We start from the raw sequence: 23,880 nt of genomic DNA on the forward strand, positions 1-23,880 counted from the left end.
TCGGCAATGTGATCAAACCAGTATCATCGATTGGTATTTGGCCTTCGCCAATGTCCAACAACTGCTTCGAAAACGCCGCTGCGGATCGATCATTTTGCAATTGGACTCGCATGTTGATGGTAAGAGTCAGCCTTTGAACATGTCTCCACAAAACTGACGATTTTAAACATAAGTACGTTTATTTCGTCGGCAGGAGTTGATCGAGGAATGACTGACAAAGTCTGCCGAAAATCGCCGGATAATAAGACTAATGCTCCGCCAAAAATTTGTTGCTTTTGGCGTAAATCTTGCATTGTTCTATTGAATGCTTCTAATGACTTTTTGTTAGCCATTGGGCACTCATCCCATATAACTATTCCAGCTCCTCGCAAAACTTTTGCCATTGTTGAATTCCTCGATATGTTGCATGTTGGTGTTTCAACGACTTGTATGTTCAACGGTAATTTCAACGCAGAATGTGCTGTTCGGCCGCAATCAAGTAGAGTAGCAGCGATGCCTGACGAAGCAATTGCCAGCGCAATTTTCTGCTATGACCGTATAGTAGCAAGAATCAAAGAGATCAGAAACGTTTTCCCTGTACCACCGGGCGCATCAAGAAAGTAGAATCCAACAAAATTAATAAGTCCTCGGTCATGCAGTCTTTGTACTTATTCCACAGTTATTGCGGATTTGACGGAAGGCATGTAGATATTATTATGGCGAATAGTACGCGTATTTGTTTTGGATGAGATGTGAGTGATGCGTCATGAAGTGCGGTGTCCCAATGCATATTATCTTCTAACAAATGCAATCGCTGACATGCTTCACGATACGTTGCACACAACTGACCGTCAACAGTTTTCAAATCATCAAATGATCTTGGTCCGCGCACGTTGACTAATAGCAGACGCAAATAAAAACATTTGGCGTTGTTCGGATGGATGGTGTAAATGCGTCTTATGGCATCGGTTTTACGGACATTTGGATAACCGAAAACACGCTCCCCTTGCTTTCGTCGTTGAAATGTTTTCTATGATGGATTCCAAGTGAAATATTGTGGTATTTCGGAATATAGCAATGTTCTTGCAAATTCATCGTTTTCACACAACTCGAAAAAGGTAGTTAGTGTTGCACCCGGTGGTCATGCTAGAGTATGCATATTTGAAGTACATAAATAAAAATATGCATATTTTAAGTACATAAATAAAAATGGCAAAATTAACCTAAAACTACATCTTAAACTATGTATTTTACCCACACACGCATTGCAATAAGACCCACCAACAGTGTATTTGCGAACCGCATGGAAGCACTTACGAAACAATAACAATACTCACTTGCTTTGTGTGTGTTGCACGGTCAGCAGAAAAACACAAAATCGTTTCGAATAAATGTAGCAAATCGATGGAATTAAATCTGGAAAAAACACACAATGTTGAAACACTTTTTTTTACAACACAGCGCATTTTCAAGCGACCATCGAACCGCATGGCATCACATATGAAACAACAACAATACTCACTTGCTTTGTGTTGTACGCAGAATGTTAATCACGTTGAAATCTGAGAAAAATACACACAATGTTGAAACATTTTTTTTGATACACTCAGTGCATTCGGAACGCTTACGTTCTGTATGTCTTGTTAGCTTGACAGTCATCCATAGAAAGAACGAATGACAGGCAAAAACGATCAACATGCGATGTCAATGTTTTTTTATTAATTGTCAACATCCGCCAGTTGTTTCTTTTTGTTTTTTATTGTTTGCAAAACGTGCAATGATACCCACATTAAATTTCTTATGTGCACCCTCCAAACAGACCCCAATCACCCCTGAAAATTTCATTGAAATCGGGCAACCCGTCTAGGAGGAGTATGCGAACAGGAAGTTTTGCCACTTAATTTTATATATATAGATGTACGATTTTTTAGAAGGTTAGAAATAACTTGTTATTGGTCTTTGACGTAAAGAATCACATCGTTTCGTTGCGGCCAAGTCCCTGATGCGTTTCCGTTGTAACAACTGTATGGGATCCGATACATCCTGTCTTTCAAACCACTTAAAAGCAATATCAAGAGCTTCAAAAGCTTCTGCGTGAGATGGTACTTGGCATACATACATCCCCAGTTCCAGTCTCTTCTTCATCTTCTCTCTCGTTATTGTTCAAATCCTCAATGATTTCTTCATCAGTTAATATTTGGAATCGCATTTCAGCCATTCCTTAATATTTTCTTCGTTTCTATTTCACTGTCCTCTGTTGTCAAAAGACGACGCAATAGTTGCTTTCTGTATAAACGTTTTAAAGTTTCAATGATACTTTGGTCCATTGGTTGCAATATCGATGTTACGTTAGGGGGTAAAAACTTAACTGTGAACTTCCCATTTTCTCGATTTAGTGTTTCAGCGGAAGGGTGCGTTAGCGCATTATCTAACAACAACAATACGTCGCCCTCTTTCCCCACGTCCTTTTGAAATTTCTTCACTTCAGGAATAAACGTATTTTCATACCAAGTAAAAAAAATATCTGCGTTCATCCATGCTTTTTTTGGTTAGCGTAATTTAAGGCGATTTTAACATTTTTGAAACAGCGCGAATTTTTTGATTTACCAATAAGTAGCAGTGGCAATCGATGTGTTCCATTATCGTTTGCGCAAACCATAACTGTAACTCTGCCCTTACTCACTTTGTGCCCAGGTGCTGCATCTTCACGACGCGATGCTAACGATCTGCTTGGTAGAGCTTTCCAATTAAGACCTGTTTCATCTGCATTGTATACAAAATCTAAATCGTATTCTTTTTCATCTAGAAATTCTTTTAACTCATCTACAAAAGAGTCGGCTGATGCAACGTTAGCAGAAAGTTTCTCTCCTTGAATATCCAGTCTTCGAATGCCATGTCTAGATTTGAATCTTACTACCCATCCACAGCTCGCTTTGAAAGAATTATCACCACCAAGTTTTTGATTAAAATCTAATGCTTTTTCACATAACAGAGATTCTGATATGGGCTGGCCGCATGCTCTTTTTTGTAAAAACCAAGTAAAAACTGCATTCTCCAGAATTTCATTTTGAGATTTTTTCATAACCTTACGTTGCGAACTTCCATCTTCTTTCTCAAGCTCGCAGGGGGGCTCGCTATGCACAAGGGGGCATAAACTTATATCTTACATACATAGGCGCTCCTCATATTGGTGATTAAGGTAATCAGATAATAATTGCCCTTAATACAGAAAAGGCATATAATAAACAGTTGGCATACCAAACCGATAAAATAAGAAATTGCAAATGACCGCTAATACAATTAATAAAAGCAAACAATGTATACACTTGTTTACTATAATAATGAGTCGTCGTCGTAAAATACAAATTTCTATTAAAACCAAAATCGGTTCTTACAGCGATTATTGCCGCGCCCTCGGCTACTACACCAACAGTACGCTGAAATACATGCAACGGCAATACTCGTACTAGACAAAATATTCACTTTTCCGTCAAATACACCGCTTCACAAGGGAAACTAATGGCACACCCTACACCACACCTGGGACAAATTGGATTTCACCACAGCAGATATCAACTAAAAAAGGAATCGGATTATCGTTTACATCGTTGCATCCAAAAATTCGGATATAATCGTTCTCGAGTTTTGCGGACAGAAAAATGGATTTCACCACATCATTGCGCAAATTTCTTTACTTCTGTATGTACAAGTGTCTCATGTATCAAAATTAAAATTATTTAATGTTTCGATTTTTGTCCTTTAATTCAATAATATCACAATTTGAAGATCCTCACCATTCCAAAATTTCTTACATTAGATATACGTTTATTAGGTACTGTCAGTATTTTTAAAAAAAATTCTGTGACAAAATTAATTTTGCTTTTATTTAATTTTTTATTATATTAATCTTCAAGTAATAGTAATAATTAAACTATGAGTATTATGACAAAAATGCTAAATAGAAATTTGTAGTTGTCAGGTTGTTGAAGTGACGAAGTTTTGCTAAAGATATATAAAAGGTTATTTTAATTTGATTGCAGAGTCTACTGATATAATGTATAATAATGAATTTAATGGTTGCTTTCGCTTTTTAACAAAGGGGTGGGAGCTAAAAACAAAAATCGCACTGCGATGATTGCCTTACAAATGTACAAGTATATGGGAAAAGCGCAGGTGAAGTTTATCAGCCGCTGTCTTTTAATTCGCTGAACTATGTCAATCACGTCATATATCTCATATAGCTCATCGTTCCATCGAATACGATATTCGCCGTGGCCAACGCGCAAATTAGCCGTAAATCCTTCGCAAAACCTTTCTCTCGAAACTCGCAACGTCGACTCATCAGTTGTTTTCATCGTCCAAGCCTCTGCACCAAATATCAGGACAGGAATTATGAGTGACTTATAGAGTTTGGTTTTTGTTTGTCGAGAGAGGACTTTGCTTCTCAATTGCCTACTCAGTCCGAAGTAGCACCTGTTGGCAAGAGTTATCCTGCGTTGAATTTCTAGGCTGACATTGTTGGTGGTGTTTACGTTGGTTCCAAGATAGACGAAATTATCTACGATTTCGGAGTTATGACTGTCAACAGTGACGTGAGTGCCAAGTCGCGAGTGCGACGACTGTTTGTTTGATGACAGGAGATATTTCGTCTTGCCCTCGTTTACTGCCAGACCCATTTTCTGTGCTTCCTTGTCCAGCCTGGAGAAAGCAGAACTAACGGCGCGGGTGTTGAGGCCGATGATATCAATATCATCGGCATACGCCAGCGGCTGTACACTCTTATAGAAGATGGTGCCTTCTCTATATAGATCTGCAGCTCGAACTGTTTTCTCCAGAAGCAGGTTGAAGAAGTCGCACTATAGGGAATCGCCTTGTCTGAAACCTTGTTTGGTCTCGAACGGCTCGGAGAGGTCCTTTCCGATTCTGACGGAGCTTTTGGTGTTGCTCAACGTCAGCTTACACAGCCGTATTAGTTTTGTGGGGATGCCAAATTCAGACATCGCGGCATAAAGGCAGCTCCTTTTCGTGCTGTCGAAAGCAGCTTTAAAATCGACGAAGAGGTGGTGTGTGTCGATTCTTCTTTCACGAGTCTTTTCCAAGATTTGGGGCACGGTGAATATCTGGTCGGCTGTTGATTTTCCGGGTCTAAAGCCACTCAGATAAGGTCCAATCAGTTTGTTGACGGTGGGCTTTAATCTTTCACACAATACGCTCGATAGAACCTTATTTGCGATGTTGAGGAGGCTAATCCCACGGTAGTTGGCGCAGATTGTGGGGTCACCTTTTTTATGGATTGGGCATAGCACACTTAAATTCCAATCGTTGGGCATGCTTTCGTCAGACCATATTTTACAAAGAAGCTGACGCATGCTACTTATCAGTTCTTCGCCACTGTGTTTGACCACTCGGCCGGCAATCCATCGGCCCCCGCTGCTTTGTTGTTCTTCAGACGAGTAATTGCTATTCGAACTTCTTCATGGTCGGGTAATGGAACGTCTGCGCCTCTTTCTTTTTCTGTCTGCAAATGCGTCTCGCTTCCCTCTTCAACTTTCGGTATCTATCCCATCCCTCACGTGTTGTGGTCGATCGTAACGTTGCGAGGTAGGCAGCCTGTTTTCGGGTGCGAATCTTGGCTGCAACAAGATAGTGGTCGGAGTCGATGTTAGGACCTCGGAGCGCACGCACATCTTAAACACTGGAGACGTGGCTTCCGTCTATCACAACATGATCGATCTAGTTGGAAGTTTTTCGATCCGGAGACAGCCAGGTAACTTGATGAATCTTCTTATGCTGGAATCTAGTACTACAGATAACCATATTTCGGGCCCCGGCGAAGTCGATCAGCCTCAACCCATTTGGGGATGTTTCGTCGTGGAGGCTGAATTTACCGACCGTAGTGCTAAATATACCCTCTTTGCCCACCCTGGCGTTAAAGTCGCCAAGCACGGTTATGACATCGTGGTGGGGGCAGCTCTCATAAGTGCGCTCATAAAAGGGTGGCATACACTGAAGGCTTTATTAGTGAAACATTTTATTCCGTTATGTTAATTACTTCTTGATTTGTGTACTGGAAAGTGAAAGAATAAATTCTAATATAAAATTGTGTTATATGGGAAGTAGGCGTGATTGTAGTCTGATTGCGCCATTTAGGGAACATACTCCTTAAAATAGTAAGCAACTTCATAACAACCTTGAATTAGAACAATTGGAATGCACTATTACTACAACAAACAAACCTAAACAATCAAGTATCAAAACAACATTGAGTTTGAATACCACAACAACCTTTTCTTAAAACAAAGCAAATGTTTTAAGCAAACAATATACTTATATGTAAAAAAACCTAAAAAAATAATATAATCTGTATCTAAGTAAACTATGAACTAGTAATAAGTAAACATACTAGTTAGTATAAATAGAAGTTAGAACCATGTAATAAGTTAGCTCAAAGTATAAATAAAGAGTAGACATTTCGATGCAGCTCAAAAATATATTCTTTTGACTCATTTCTAGTTCTGGTAAAAATTAACTCGCCCATTTTCACAATATGAAATAGAAATATGAGAACAACGTTACGTACTAAATTTTGTCGAAATAACTGTCTCGGGTCCCGAGATATGTCATTTCACCAAAAAGTGGGCGGTGCCACGCCCATAGTCCAATATTCATATTCGCTCCCATAAAGCCTTTTCATGCCATCTCAGATGTAAAATTTAATATCTCTGGCGTAATTAGTTTATTGGGCTTTTAGTAGTTTTGGATAGTATCGTTATATAGAGAGTAAGCGGGTTTATTTTCCGATCAATTTACGATTATTTTGAGCTCTCTAATAAGAACAACATTTTTAAACTAAATATATGATTTGGAAAATATTGCTCACCAAAACATTATAACCAATTCATTTAAATGTGTATTTCTAGGGTTTTTGAATCTTCGTGGATCGGATATTGATTATAATCCAGTCTTTTTCGCATATTTAATTATTCAAATCAATAGTATTAAACTATTCATTGATGAATCAAAACTGCCGGAAGATTTTAAAGGTCATCAGGAAGAAAATGGAGTCGATATTATAGTTCAACCATACGACTGTATTGGAAGTGATTTAAAGGCTACTGTAAATTCTTTAAAAGAGGGAAAGATATGGATCTCTCCGAATTCCAGTTATTACTTATCTTCCATAATACCCAAGAGCATAAGGGTTCAAGAAGTAAGTGAAATATATACATAAGTTTCATATAGAAGGAATTGTTCTTTTACTTTCAGATCACACCTTTAGCACTAAATAAAGCTGTAAAAAATAAATCAGAAATTATGGGATTCGTTAACTGCCACATTCGTGATGGAGTTGCACTTTGTCAGTATTTTGCTTGGTTAGAATACTCTATTAAAAATGGAATGAATGTGAATGAAATGTCCGGAGCTACTAAATTGGAAGAATTCCGATCGTAACTATGTCTCTTTACCTTTTTAACGACTTTAAAAAATATTTATTTGTAGTAAAAATGAATATTACATGGGCTTGAGCTTTCCAACAATAAGTTCAAGTGGTCCCAACGGTTCTATAATACATTATCAGCCAACTAAAGAAACCAGTCGTCCGATAACTGTTAATGAAATATATCTCTGCGATTCTGGAGCCCAATATATGTAAGTGAAAAATGTACACACTTGAATATAAACCAGTGGTCGTTACATACATACATATATCACCTTCTAGAATAATATATATAACAAAACAATCACATAATCACAAAGCTGAGCAAGTCAAATATCTTCGACCAGATAATAAGGGGATGAAAAATTTAACTTATTTTTCAGAAATTTATTTTGTGTTAATAGTAAATATTTTCTTTTTTAATTGGAATTTGTATTTGTATTGCGTGTCTACAATACGTGTGTCTATTTTAGGTACTCAATCGCCTTTAATGGAAATTAAATTTTTTATTATAGAATCTCTTTTATGTATAAAAAATTTTTAGCATCTGGCTCACACAAAAACAGGCGTTACGAGTTGTTAAGAGAACCAGAGGAAGAGGAAGACCTCCACTCTGTTGGAAAGGCCAGGAAGAGAAGCACCTGGCTTCACTTGAAATTGGCGCCAAACAGCGAAAAGGAAAAACGGCTGTCGCACTGTTGTAAACTCGGCGATAACCGCGTAAGCGGAAGAAAAGCGAACGCATTTATAACCCTGATACTATAATACCCAATTACGCACTATTTTGGTTTCTTATCATGTAAGCATTATGCTAGATTGTCCAAGAGCTAAACACTGCACAAATTTGAGTCATTTAAATACGGCTGAATAGAAAAAGAAAGAAAGAAAGATGTACTCTTATGAGTGCCGCAAGAGTTAACGCAAAAAAAAAATACTCATGGACCGAATTTTAATTTGCGAATTACCTACCTATTTCTACCTAATAAGTATTAATGATGGTGCGAAATTTGTCTTAAGATAAGATTGTGACAATTGATTGTCCCAGTTTTTTAACTAATAGAAACGGGTTAGTTATGAAATAATCAAACTGAGCCGTGCATATAAGATCTACTATACATCTGATATATGTATGTATAACCAAGCAATAACCTGAATATAAGTTGAGGCATATTGATGAAATTAAACTTTGCTTTAGTACTCTCAAAATTGCAAGAGTTCTCGGATAAACGGTGAATATTTGATCAAAGTAGGTTTATTCTAACTATTCTAAATAAAATCTTCAAAATAATGTAAAAGTAAGGAACCAAATTTTTTTTTTTAGTTATTATATAGTATATCCAACCGAGTAGAAATTGAGACATCTTGATGGAACTTACTACACTTTTACCCACAAAATAGATTTCAATGAGCAAATATAAAGTAGTGTAACTTAGGTATCTATTTAGACAATTACCATAACTACTAAAACTGAACTGAACTTTCTGAAAATATTTTCTTTGCATTTTTGATGGTCGCAATTATAACTTTTCAAGTACTAACCTTATGCCTAAAAATGCCTTTATACAAAAAATAGAGATCAATCTGTGAGATATATTAATTAAATTCAGTATCATCTGTTTTAGATAATCAGTCTACAGTTATTTTACAATTTACATATAAATTCCAAAATGATAAATGTAAAAATTTTCTAACACGTAGAATGTTTTGTGTTCTAGTCAATGGGTGTAGAGGCCAAACCATCAACTTTTCCTAAAATGGCAAAAATAGCTTGAACTGAAATTCGTTATCAGAACACTTCAAATACTCCGTAGATATATTAGCACATCAGTAGCAAATTTTTAACAAAAATAGGTCAAATCGAAACACTACTCCCCTTGCGCTTCCATCATTTTCGCGGGTTGTCGCCAACACATATATCGTAAAAATACTATTACATCTGAGGTGTAGGGCGGCTACGGAAGCGTTGGGATGTTTGTCCTGAATCTCCAGGTGCTCGGAGAGAACTGACCAGCCACTCGTTCGTTAGCTAGGAACGCCCTCTACCAAATCCAGACGGTACGCGCATGCTCTCAAGTACAGTCGCGGCGGAAGAAAATCAGTCCTATTACTTTCCGCACAAAACCTGTATATTGCAAATAAGACACTTGGTGTTAGGCTTTCCAGTTAGGAGGTAATTGCGAATTGTCGAATGAAGCAGATATATTTTTTTGGAGAAGGTGAGTGGATCACAAGTGACAGTGCATATAAGTTATCTAGTACTGTTATAACACCATGTAGAGAGAATTCCAGAAATTTAGCCCAGAGCCGAAGGAATCTTTTTAAAAAAGTATTCAGTCGACAAAAATTCTAATTGAACACTGTTTTGTAATGAAGAAAGAAAGATTTGGTAGATTTGGATTCCAATCCAAAATGAAAATAGTTCACATTTCGCATTGTGAACAAAAAGATTCTCTGTTGTGCATTTTTACATAACTTTATGTAGTACTCCAACAAGATGATTACTTCGGAGCACGAATTAACGAGTATTTACCAAGTGGTCGTTCCAATGATGGGAAGATAAGGCAACGAACAATCTTTAAACGTTGAATGAAAACAATCAATAAATATGTTGTTTTTTTATTCTTAATTTACCGTGTTCAAATCTGACTTTTTTCATTCCTACTTCCATTTGTTTTTCAGAACGTAATTTCTGCTATTGGAAATTATTTTCCTCTTTTTCAAATTCTAGTTTTTTCGTTTCTAATTCTTACTTATTTTTATACCCTGAACAGGGGTCACGAAGTTTGTAACACCCAGAAGGAAGCGTCGGAGACCCTATAAAGTACATATATGTACATATAAATGATCAGTATGTTGAGCTTAGTCGATTTAGCCATGTCTGTCTGTCCGTCCGTCTGTCTGTATATATACGAACTAGTCCCTCAGTTTTTAAGATATCGTTTTGACATTTTGCCATCGTCATTTTCTCTTCAAGAAGCTGCTCATTTGTCGGAACTGCCGATATCGGACCACTATAACATATAGCTGTCATACAAACTGAACGATCGGAATCAAGTTCTTGTATGGAAAACTTTCACATTTGACAAAGTATCTTCATGAAATTTGGTGTGAGTTATTGTTCATATAAATAATGTGATATCGGAAGAAATTGTTTAGATCGGCTCACTATAGCATATAGCTGCCATACAAACTGAATGATCAGAATCAAATGCTGGTATGGAAAACTTTTGCATTTGACAAGATATATTCACGAAATTTGGTATAAATTATTTTCTAAGGCAAAAATGTAATCTCCGAAGAAATTGCTCAGATCGGTTAACTATAGCAAATAGCTACCATACAAACTGATCGATCGGAATCAATTTCTTGTATGGAAAACTTTTGCATTTTATGAGATATATTCACGAAATTTGGTATATATTATTTTCTAAGGCGCCACTGTAATATCCGAAGAAATTGTTCAGATCGGCTTACTATAGCATATAGCTTCCATACAAACTGAATGATCGCAAACAATTGCTTGTATGGAAAACTTTGGCGTTTGACATGGATTACTGCTTAAGATAATAATTTAATCTCCGAAAAAAATTTTCAGATCGGATTATTATAGCATATAGCTTCCATACAAACTGAACACGTAGTTACTAAAAGAAATGCACTTGTGAAGGGTATATTAGCTTCGGTGTAGCCGAAGTTAACGTTTTTTTTTGTTTTGGATTTCGAACAGTAAATAAAAAGATTCTAACTGCTAGTAGGTCTTTTAAAATTTCTTTTTGGTGTAGTTGTGCATGTGTCTAATGCAAAATTAGCGGACGGACTAACAACCTCATCTGCAGAAGGTGGTGTAACGGACGGGCTGACTAACGAACTCGAAGAACTTATGTCGGGATCTATATCCCTACTAAATTCTGTACATATATAGTCCATCGCTGATACCGACTCTGTTGACTGATTTGAAAGTTTTTGGGCTTTTCGTTTCTGAAAAAAAAAATCGTGAAATGCAATGAGGTAATAATACATAAATATGAGAATATTACTTCGAATTAGTCCGAATTATCTTGTATAACATCCACTATATTTATGAGTATGTTTTTTGTTTGCCTTTATAACCATCGAAATGTTCCGTTTATACGTAATCCTTTTTTCTATTAAATATTCAATTCAGTTATGAATATTCATAAAATAATAGCCTTGACAGACGAACATCAAGAAATGCTAATGCGCATAAAAAAATGTTATGGTGACAGCCGCAGAATTGTGCATTTATACAACTGATTGTGAAATTGTTTTATTTATTAAAAAAAAGTGAAATATACATATATGGATAACAGGAAATTATTAATGGCAATTTTGGTATTTTTGGAAAATCAATATAAATTTAACGAAAAAATTCGTTTTATTATTTAATACGTTAAAAGATAATAAAGTGCAATTAGAAGCAATAATTGATTGTAACGCGAAAAAAGTGGGCGAAAAAGTAAAGAATGTTGGAATATTGGAAATGGATAGCAAAATGTGCGTTGTTTATTTTCTGCCATCTAAAAATATTAAATTTTGATTTGTTAATATACTTGCACAAAACTTAATTAGCTTTATAAGAACTTCTTACCTCTGATGCTGTAAACGCAAAGGCGCCGGCAGACTTCAAGCGACATCTGTCAAACAATAGCAAAAATCGGTTTAAACAAGTTGACCGTGAAAAAATATTTACAATATAGGACATTTTTCTTTGGGTTCACAAAATTTCATTGATTTATGTTCAGTAGTTTATGAGATAATAATTTTACAATTCTACCAATTTTTCTAAATTTCAACCTTCAATAACTTTAACAAAAAAATGAATTTTTACGAAATATTTATATCACGGCGTATGCGTCTGGTCCCCTTCTTAATGAACTGCTAATTTTCAAAATCGCAGATTTTTTGAATTTTTCATGGCCCACTTGACATGGATTGACCCAGTTGATTATGAATTGTGACAACTTGTTGCTACTGAAAATTGCATGTAAAAATTAACAGCTGTTTTACGATATTGCTATGTCGCGATATTCCCATAAGTTTGCGAAGTTAAATGAGTACCACTAATTAAACTAGCAGCCCGCCTAGGCTTCGTACGGGTATTAAACAAAGATTTCACGTTATCAATTTTAACGTACCCACCAATATTTTAAAATTATGAAGAGAATTCAGATTTATCGGAATGTTTATACTCTTGCTACAAAGTATAACAGTTTTATCTAAACTTAATGGGGATCGATATAGGATTATCTTGTATATAAAAATAAAGCGCTATTTCGTTATGTGCCTGCATAATGTCTAAACCGCAGCACCCAAAGACGTGAAAATTTGCGCAGCTATTCCTTTAGTCTGAAGAAGGTCCTAACGGAGACGTTTTATTTTTGCAAAACCACCGCCGATAGCGGACCACTATATCATATAGCTGCCATACAAACTGAACGATCGGAATCAAATGCTTGTATGGAAAACTTTCACATTTGACAAGATATATTCACGAAATTAGGTATATATTATTTTCTAAGGCAACAATGTAATCTCCAAAGAAATTGTTCAAATCGGTTAACTATAGCATATAGCTGCCATACAAACTGAACGATCGGAATCAAGTTCTTGTATGCACAACTTTCACATTTGACAAGATATATTAACGAAATTTAGTATATGTTATTTTCTAAGGCAACAATATAATATCCGAAGAAATTGTTCAGATCGGTTTACTATAGCATATAGCTGCCATACAAACTGAACGATCGGAATCAAATGCTTGTATGGAAAACTTTCACATTTGACAAGATATATTCATGAAATTTGGTATATATTATTTTCTAAAGCAACAATGTAATCTCCGAAGAAATTGTTTAGATCGGTTAACTATAGCATATAGCTGCCATACAAACTGAACCATCGGAATCAAGTTCTTGTATGGACAACTTTCACATTTGACAATATATATTCACGAAATTTGGTATATATTATTTTCTAAGGCGACAATGTAATCTCCGAAGAAATTGTTCAGATCGGTTAACTATAGCATTTAGCTGCCATACAAACTGAACGATCGGAATCAAATGCTTGTATGCAAAACTTTCACATTTGACAAGATATATTCACGAAATTTGGTATATATTATTTTCTAAGGCGCCACTGTAATCTCCGAAGAAATTGCTCAGATCGGTTAACTATAGCATATAGCTGCCATACAAACTGAACGATCGGAATCAAGTTCTTGTATGGACAACTTTCGCATTTGACAAGATATATTAACGAAATATGGTATATATTATTTTCTAAAGCAACAATGTAATCTCTGAAGAAATTGTTCAGATCGGCTTACTATAGCATATATAGCTGCCATACAAACTGAACGATCGGAATCAAATGCTTGTATGGAAAACATTCACATTTGACAAGATATGTTAACGAATTATGGTATATTTTATTTTCTAAGGCAACAATATAATCTCTGAAGAAATTGTTCAGATCGGCTTACTATAGCATATAGCTTCCATACAAACTGAATGATCGCAAACAATTGCTTGTATGGAAAACTTTGGCGTTTGACATGGATTACTGCTTAAGATAATAATTTAATCTCCGAAAAATTTTTTCAGATCGGATTACTATAGCATATAGCTTCCATACAAACTGAACACATAGTTACTAACAGAAATGCACCTGTGAAGGGTATTTAGCTTCGGTGCAACCGAAGTTAACGTGTTTTCTTGTTATAACTCAAGAATGGCTGAATATTAGTGAGGATGTAGCTTTGGGACGGGCACTGACTACTTTTTATCGTTTTATGTTAAAAGTTAAAACAATTCGTATATAAAAAATAATATTTCATATCTGAAACATGAATGTCATATTTATATAAAAAAAACATCACGCAGCTACTGACAGTAATCAATTCTACTAACAGTTGTTACAGAGTACGAAAAAATTATCATATTTTGAGATAATTATAATTGCTCAGAAATATTCTTGAAGCATTGCACAAAACAATACAGTCGATTTTGCAATTACATTCGATGAATTTAGAACAAAGCATTACCATGTGAGTAGATATAGAACGTAAGACGTATTATTTTTGCACTGTATATACTATAATTATGCAGAGACGGTGACATACATATGTTTCGCATTATATATTTCAAGTGATGAGATATTTGTGAAAATGTTGTTACATCATACGTATTTATGTCTATACTATTCCTTAAGTGGTTTATGAAGTCAATAAAAATGTAGATTGCCAATTTAATTATTCCATTATGTTTTTATCATGATTAATGATATTCTTGACAACAAAGAGCGAACGGTTAACTGGATGTTCGAAAATGGCCGGACCAACGACTATTTGTACACTGCACCCACTGGTTAGTCGAATACAAAGATTATATATATTAGAGTGATTCAAAATTTTATTTTTTTTTTTTTCGTTTGGTACTCGGAAAAATAGGTTCCTAGACAACTCTAAGAAAGCCTCTCCAAACATGAGTTTTTAATTGTAACGGGAAGGTCTTCCTACATACAGTTTTCTATTTTTTCTTATGATCAGATAGAAAAATTTATATCTCGCTTCCAACTACTTGAAAACATATCTTGTTCCTTAGATTTTGTAGTAAATTGAATGCTCTACAAAAAAAGGTCTATTATGATTTTTTCGTAAACCCAAACGTTTCAAAGATATTCACAGTTAAAGTTTGATTATTTTTGGGAAATTTTTTTATTTCTTATGAATTTTATAACTCAATGAAAAAAACATTTTTCTATCTGATAATAAGAAAAAATAGAAAACTGTATGTAGGAGGACCTTCCCGTTACAATTAAAAACTCATGTTTGGAGAGGCTTTCTTAGAGTTGTCTAGGAACCTATTTTTCCGATTACCAAACGAAAAAAAATTTTTTTTTTTGAATCACTCTAATGTATATATTTATATATGTATATATATATCACAATGACGAGATGAATGAAAAATTTGGGAAAATGGACGTGGTCCCACTTTCATATAGGTTTAATTACATATCGCCTTAATCACTAAAGCTACAGTAATTAATTTCTCTCAAGACTAATCCTCCACCGACACTATAAAAAAGAATGAAATCAGATGATAACTCAACAAATAAAAGTTGATATCAAGCAACGTAAAGCTAGATGCAGTAAATGCAATAAGAAGACCACAAAGCAAACTCCGATTGTTCCGACAAGCCAAGGTCATAGCACAGCAGATATCGACGTCGAATTATAAATAAATAGCTGCAAAATAAATACGAAGTTGCAAGTAGTATGTTACGAATTTATGCAATATAATGTGTTTAATGGAAGAGATATTTTATGTCAGAAAGGTTGTACTTTAGTTATTCAATCGGGCAACATACACGGATTGAAGAAAAACGTTGAAATTTTTGACATTGACAAAACATTAAGTGATGGCAAGCTAGATGATCTAAGTTATTACAAAGGTGCGATGACTGATTCGCAGAAGACAAGGCAAAGCTTGGATGATGTAAGACTACATGTATGGAAATTCTGGTGAACACCGAGAAGCCAGTTGTAGGTAGACAATATCGAGTGCCTTTTATATAAAGACCAGCATAAGCAACGATTATTGGCAAACTATGAAAGTATAATATCAAAATCCATCACCTCATGTAGCTACAGTTGTAATAGTAAAGAAGGAGAATGGATATGACAGAATTTGTGTCGCTTTTCAAGCATTAAACACGTTACAAACAAGAAGCAGTTCCCAATGCCAATAGTGGAGGAGTAATTGTCAAAGCTGGAGAGTTATCCCTTTTTCACGGCTCTTGACAGTTGCTATTGCACGAAGATTGTAAAAAGTGGACAGCATTTATATCCGGAGGGATTACTTTAGTTCAATGTAATGCCGTTTGTGTTACGAAATGCCCAATGGTTTTCGAAGAAATGATAATTCAACCTATACGATACGGAAACAATATTATAAGTTATGTTGACGAAGTATTTATACGTTTATGGCGAAAAGTCTGAAGTTCTTAGGGCATGTTATTAGCCAAAATGGTATAAGTCCATTTCAAGAGCAAACGAAATCCATTGAAGCTGTTTCACAGCCGACTAACGCTAGTGAAGATTCCTTGGATTTTACTAAAGAAGGGGCAAACTTTTAAATGGACAGACGAATATGCTATGGCTTTAAAGAAATTAAAACAAGCGTTTTCTAACCAACCGCTACTAGTTTTATGCGATCCAATGAGAAGTCACGAAGTGCATACCGATGCCAGTTCCATAGGGTTATCTGGGGTTATGCTTCAACTGAAAGGCGATAATTGAAAGCCGGTACACTACTACAGCAGATGATATGGCGCTGACGAAGCGAATTATTCATCGATCGAAGGAGTAAATAAAACAGTTCTGAATGCTTTTAAATTTACGAGTGAAACGTCCAGAACATGGGACAATGAACGTTTAAACATACAATAGAGTATCAATTACTAACTTAAGGAGGTCACCAATTTCTCATCAAATGAATTTGTGTTTCATTTTAGACCTAGAGACGTAACTTATACCCAGATATTTAAGCCTTACACGATGACGATAAAGGTAACGTAGATATTGACTTTAAACGAGATGTAGCAGCAAGCAACATCATGGCAGAGAGAACTAAATGGAAAAACCGGTACAAAAGTTCATATATCGTTGGGAAGTTACAGAAACTACGATAGATACATCATCGAAGATTTACCATATTCAACACATACAAAGGGGTTATTTTAGATTGTAATACTTGTAGTGTAGATAATATGAAACCGTAGTGTACATTAAGCCGTGAGTTAGGTGGCAACGACGAATCGTCCTTGCAGGATGAAATGTAGTGCGAGTGCTAGGCATTCGTTAGTTGACGAACAAACCGGAACGGTTGCTAGCGGTTGCACTATTGAGCATTTTAAATTTTAAATAAACTTTATCTTTGTTTAATATTATTTTTAAATAAAAAATATTAAAATCACATCTAAAATATATAGTATTCGGTGATATCAATTTGTACTTCTTGGTAATTTTTTTTAAATTGAAAAAAAAGTGGTTTTTGACCAAAAAATTGTACTTTATGTTGTTTAAACATATGTTCAAACTTAACTTTTCTTAGTTTTTTTTTTAGTTTAAATAGAAGATAATTTATTGCCAAAGATAATAAACTTTGGCCCAATTCCATACGACGTTTAGTTTTTTTCTATCCTGCCCGCTAATTAAGAAAAATCGTTAAAATGGAAAACCGAGAAATCGCGCGTCAAAGTTTTCGTTTTCTTCCCAAGCGCTCATATATCTGTTAGACGCTCGGTCACTATTTCCTTTCTAGCTTCGAGAATATTTCGAATTCCCATTTATAACTTTGGGCACATATTCTTAGATAATTTTTAATGCTTCTACAGCAGGCTCCCCCTTTAAAGAGGATTTTCAAAATGTAATAAAAGTAATTTAACACCCAAATGCGTCTTTATTCATTCGATAGATGTTATCTCTTAAAATCTTCCTTTAAATCGGAACTAATTAAAAACCTTAATAGGATCGCTTTCAAATGTATTCATTTGCAAGTTAGTCACATTAGTAAACAGCTGATTCGAATATTGGTTTTGCGTATGTTCGAAAAGACGAAAATCCAAACAGATTCTGTAACACCAATGAAAAACAGAATTGGTTTGCAATTCTGACAGCTAAGCCATTCTATCTTTAATTGCACAACACAGTCACCGACTAAACCTCGTACTGAGCAGTTGAGTTAGCATCTTTCTCTGAGTTTATAGCTATTCATATAGCTCTCTTTTGGTGTTCTTTTTTTTGCACTACGGTCTGCTTACTTAAGTAACGCGATTAATATTTATTTTAAGTGAGAAATATAATCCAATACTTATATCAGTGTATTATAATTTTTCCACTATGCCCCCGGCGGGCTTCCAGTTCGGGGACAACAGGTTTGCTGCGCTGGCCCAAGGTCCCCAACCAAAACGTAAAAAATCGTATCAAAAACTGCAAGATGCTTTTCCTGACTTACCGCCAATAAAAAGTGATGACCCAAAGTATATTGTGATTAAATCCGACGAGAATTCTACACCCCTTTCGAAGGTTTCTTGTTTTCGTGTTTACAATGCCTTACTTACCGTGAGAAAAGATATAAACAAAATTAGTGAATTACGCGACGGCAGCCTATTACTGCTAGTGAAAAATAAGCAAGTAGCAGAAAAGTTTATAAAAACGAAATGTATTTTCAACATTGGCGCTGTTAGCGCTAGCTATCATCAACATCTTAATTGTAACAAAGGCACCATTTATGCACCGTTTTTAAACGATGTGCCTGAAAGCGAAATAATAGAAGGACTGAGTTCTTACGAAGTTTCCGCGGTTTATAAGTTCACTCGCAAAGTTGAAGGTGTTATAAAGCCTACTGGTGTTATGCTAATATCATTCAACAGTTATTCCCTTTTAAACATCGCATGGAGGATGACCTCTGTGCGACCGTACGTGCCTAATCCAATGCGCTGCAGGTCATGCCAAAAATTGGGTCATACGCAAAAACATTGTAAAGGTTCCCCAACATGCGAAATTTGCAATTTCCCTTCTTCACACGATAACGACTTCATCCGAGTTATGTGTGCGAATTGTTCTGGCGAGCATCATTCTTCGGACTATACGTGTCCAAAGTATATGCAAACCAAAGAAATTTTAAAAATAAAGACACTAGAAAAGTGCAGTATGCACGAAGCCCTTAAAAAGTATAGAGAAAATACTTCCCTCCCTTCCCTCACTGCTAGCTTTGCACATGTGCTTCAACCTACAAAAGAGGTATCCTCTGTATCCAACACACCAACTTCAATTTCAGCCAGCAACAATTCCACAAAATCTAAAAATACTCATAGAATTGCCGACAATGACTTGCCTAGTACATCAAAACAAAACGCAGAGGTCACCTCTGCACTTAACTCATCAATCAACTCTTTAACTAGAAAAAATCACTCATCAAACGCCAACAACAAACATATTTCCATCAACAAGCCTGCTTCGATCAGTTCAGACTACAACAACGTCTCACATTCAGCTAAAAATATCAGCGACAACTGTACCCAACAAGCCTCTTTCTTAAATCCCAAACTTTTCAGTCCAACAACAGCCTCTCTCATTTCTAACTTAAACAACTTCTTAAACTCGATTAATAAATATACTGACTTCAACAACACTACTACCAACACTACCGTGCAGTCTAATCCACCTAAACACGAAAATCTCTTTCCAACAACAAGCAATTCCAACGATAATCAATACTCTACTCAACATACTGAACAAATAGAAATTGACTCTGAATAAATAGGCTTAGCTTTTACTCTCTTTTGAACTAGTACTCAATTGGTGACACTCAGCTTCAACTGACTGCTCATACGAGTTGATATTCTAGCTCTCTTCTGTTTCTCTTTTTCTTTTTTTCCTACATAGATTTTATGATTCCATTATTGCAATGGAATTTAAACGGCTACACTAATAATTACAATGAGCTTCAATTATTAATACAAGATCATGCCCCAGCTATTATACTCTTAAATGAAACTCACATCTCTTTCAACTTGTCGGCTTTTACTCCTGCAATTAATCAACCAAGCCTCTACTCCTTTAATTTTCGCTGGTGATTTTAATGCATGGAGTCTACTATGGGGCTCCCCAATAGCCAACAAGAGGGGCAAATGCATTGAAGACGCCTTACTTTCCTCTAACTTAATATGTTTGAATAACGGATCCGCGACACACTTTTCCACTCACTCCACTTTTTCCCATGTAGATCTTACAATGTGCACCGACACACTTGCCACAGAGTGCGAATGGAGTATACTCGATCACCTGCATGGAAGCGATCACTTCACCATTGTACTAAAATTGCACCTAGGTTCAACAAATAAAACCACAAAATAAATAAGGTATTCAAAACTGATTACGCTGATTGGGAGAAGTTTCAGACACATTGCGAGATAAATGGCAATAATACCCCAATATCTGACAACCCTAACCAAGAAAGTGCGAGGTTAACAAAAAATACCCGTTCAGCAGCGAATGTTAGCATTCCTCATACAAAGCCAACAGCAAGTTCAAAGAGTGTTCCTTGGTGGAATAAAGAAATCGCTGAATTGCGGGCAAAAAACAGACAGCTTGGTATGAATACAAACGCGCTCGATCACTAGTCAACTTAATATCTTTCAGGAAAGCCAATGCTCTTTTCCGTCGTTCCGCGAAACAGGCCAAGCGTAAATGTTTTCAGGATTTCACAAGCAAAATAAATCCTTCGTCTAGTCCTAAGTTAATATGGAACGCTTTAAAAAAACTTTCTGGAGTGCCTAGAAATCTAACCATTCAATGCGTAAAGGGGCCAACAGGTTTGGTAACCAATCCATCCGATATTTCCGAGTTATTTCCAAACCACTATTCTGAAACAAGCTCAGATATTTCATTCAGCACACAGTTTCAAACCTCTAAAACCACCACACTGTCCGACACTTCCTACTCTGTCTCCCCTCTTTCTTTTTCTGCTAAACAAATAGAAACCAGCATTTCACTGTCTGAATTCGAGTTCGTTGCATCTACTGTTAAGGGTAAGTCCCCGGGGCAAGATAAAATTTCTTATCCACTTATCAGACATATGCCAAAAAGTCTCAAGCTCCGATTGGTAAAGCTTTATAACAAAATTTTCAATACTGGTGTCTACCCCCAATTTTGGAAAACGTCCTGTGTTATACCAATACTTAAACCACACAAATCCTCCGATGAACTTGCTAACTATAGACCGATTTCCCTCCTTCCATGTATGGGCAAAATTTTGGAAAAGATCGTGGCTAACCGCTTGATGTGGTATGCTCAGCGACACACATATCACCGAATCAAGTCGCCTACAAAAAAGGTCAAGGCACGTTAGATGCTTTAATCCAACTAGACTACTTCATTACTAACGCTTTGTCCAGCAAAAATCACGTGTCCGTACTATCTCTGGACTTTCACAGAGCTTTCGACAAAATTGGAGCCCATATTATTATTAGACAACTTAGAAAATGGAAAATAGGCCAGAATATGATACGTTTTATTACTAACTTTCTCACAAACAGAAAACTCAAAGTTAACGTAAATGGTTTTCTTTCTTCAACACTCCCGCTTTCTAATGGTACGCCGCAAGGCTCACCTCTTTCAGCCCTCCTTTTTATCATTGCTTTCGATGATAGTAGTAGGATGATAAAAAATTACATAGGAGTTGAGCACCAGATCTATGCTGACGATGTCCTAATCTACACAAAAGTCTCTGACGTTAATTTAGCTCAATCTTTATTTACTAATATACTCGCCAGAATTGAGACTTGGTCACTGGAGTCTGGTGCTTTACTTTCCTTAGACAAAACACATATCCTTCATGTATGTAGGAAGCAAAATTGCAACGGTATTTCACTAACCCACAACCAAACTAACATCGAATGTAAAACACAGCTGAAAATACTAGGATTAATTTTTGACTCTAATTATAATTTTAATGCTCACTGTAAATATGTCAGAAACTCGTTAATGTCACGATTAAATATTGTTAAATATCTCTCGTCTAAGCATTCATTTATTCATCCGAACACACTAGTCAATGTTGTCAGAGCTTTGCTAACTTCAAAAATAGATTATGGACTCCCCATCTATGGCAATTGCTCCAAAAGCAGTATCAACCTTTTAAATGCACCTTACCATTGCGCAATACGGCGAAGTCTACGGGCCTTTCCAACCTCGCCAATAAAAACGATAATGGCTGAATCTGGTTTACCAACTATTCAAAATATAATTATAGATTCTTCGCTTCAAATTCTTGCGAAACCGGCTGAGAACACCAACCCATTACTAAATACAACTATCACCCATGCCACAAAAAAAAGAAAAATTCCAAGAATACAATCGGCTATTTCGAGATGCTTAAGTTTCGCTGCAGAAAATAATATTTTACGTAACGCTACACGCAAATTCACCACTCGACATCCTCCCTGTTTGATCAATGATAAAATACTACAGAATAAGCTTATGTTTTTGTCCAAGCAAAACACACCAAACGAAGTCTTTCAACAAACCTTTGCTGAACTGGAATCTAATTACACAAATAATGGCTGGGAGTTATTGTTTACGGATGGCTCCAAGTCCATCGATTCCACTTCGTTAGCAGTTGTCACTACCACAGGAGAAATTATTTGCAATTGGCTTCTTCCCTCAACGAGCTCTGTATTTACCGCTGAAGGATCTGCTATCCTTCATGCAGTTAATTACGCAAAAAAGGCTAAAGGAAAGTTCCTCATCTGTACAGACAGCAAATCGTGTATGTCTGCAATAACGTCTCCTTCCAATCGCAATCCCATAATAGACGTTATCAGGGACGCGGTCATTGGTGCCCCTCAGAAAATCCAAGTAATGTGGATCCCTGGCCATGCTGGTCTTACAGGCAACCACTTTGCAGACCTCGCTGCGAAAAATGTAGCCAGAACTCCTGCCTTAACATAGTACGTATCATCCAAGCAAGATATTCTTAACCTTATTAAGCACAAAAGGCATCAGAAAAACGCAACCGAATAGCCAGAAATCGTATAATCTACTCGTCAACAGTTCCAACTAGCGCAATGAAGACATATACTCGATTAAGGATTGGACACACTATCATAACACAAGCCCACTTACTATCGGGTAAAAGTCCATCCATTTGCCCCCTTTGCGATGACACCGCTTCTATCAAACACTTACTCACACTCTGTCCGATGCTTCACCCAACAGCCCACAACTCTGGCAACATTGATCTCATAAAACTACTAAGTGAACCTTCAGAAAAAAACGTGATGATTGTATATAGATTCTTAAAAACCCACAGTTTGTTAAAATATATTTAAGCAACTTACATCTTTACTAACCCTTAGCAAATAGAATTTTTCACCTAGTTATAATTACAAGACGGCTGAAGACCTCGTAGCCAGTGCTGCGTTTATGTATTTATATAATAAAACTCTTTTTGTTATATGAATTATTATAAATAAATAAATAAAATTGCACAACACCCCTGTATATTTATTGATCGCTGTTTTGTTGTTTGAGCCATCCCAGTTGATTTTGAGCAAAAAGTTGTGTAAAATTATTGTTAAGATTCTTTCTATTTTCACCTTATAGACCCTAGATCTTATATAGCAAATCCGGAAAACATTAAATGCTAATAAATAATATTCTTCGTTACAAAATATTGATAAAATTGGCCGTAGCACTTAGGATACCGATTTTTTAATCAGCTCTCATGCTGAATTTAACTCTACCATAGAATTAATAGCAACAAGTAAGGAAGAGCTAAGTGTCTAGGCGAATTATCACCCGATTTCATTCATTCTAAGCTCAAATATGTACCGTTATAATAAAAATACATTTTCGCGATTTTATTAACACT

General features: G+C 35.9%; 1 protein-coding gene across 1 annotated transcript in view; it reads left to right on the forward strand.

Annotated features, from left to right (window-relative positions):
* Positions 1-23,880, forward strand: part of LOC126764051 (xaa-Pro aminopeptidase ApepP) — a 141,191-nt gene that overhangs the window by 71,787 nt on the left and 45,524 nt on the right. The window contains exons 3-5 of the mRNA XM_050481790.1: positions 6,900-7,189; positions 7,246-7,427; positions 7,480-7,629. Of these exons, the coding sequence (XP_050337747.1) occupies positions 6,900-7,189; positions 7,246-7,427; positions 7,480-7,629 (622 nt within the window). The remainder of the gene's footprint in view (positions 1-6,899; positions 7,190-7,245; positions 7,428-7,479; positions 7,630-23,880) is intronic.

This window comes from Bactrocera neohumeralis, unplaced genomic scaffold (genome assembly GCF_024586455.1).
Source record: "Bactrocera neohumeralis isolate Rockhampton unplaced genomic scaffold, APGP_CSIRO_Bneo_wtdbg2-racon-allhic-juicebox.fasta_v2 cluster09, whole genome shotgun sequence".
In the NCBI taxonomy this organism is placed as follows: domain Eukaryota; kingdom Metazoa; phylum Arthropoda; class Insecta; order Diptera; family Tephritidae; genus Bactrocera; species Bactrocera neohumeralis.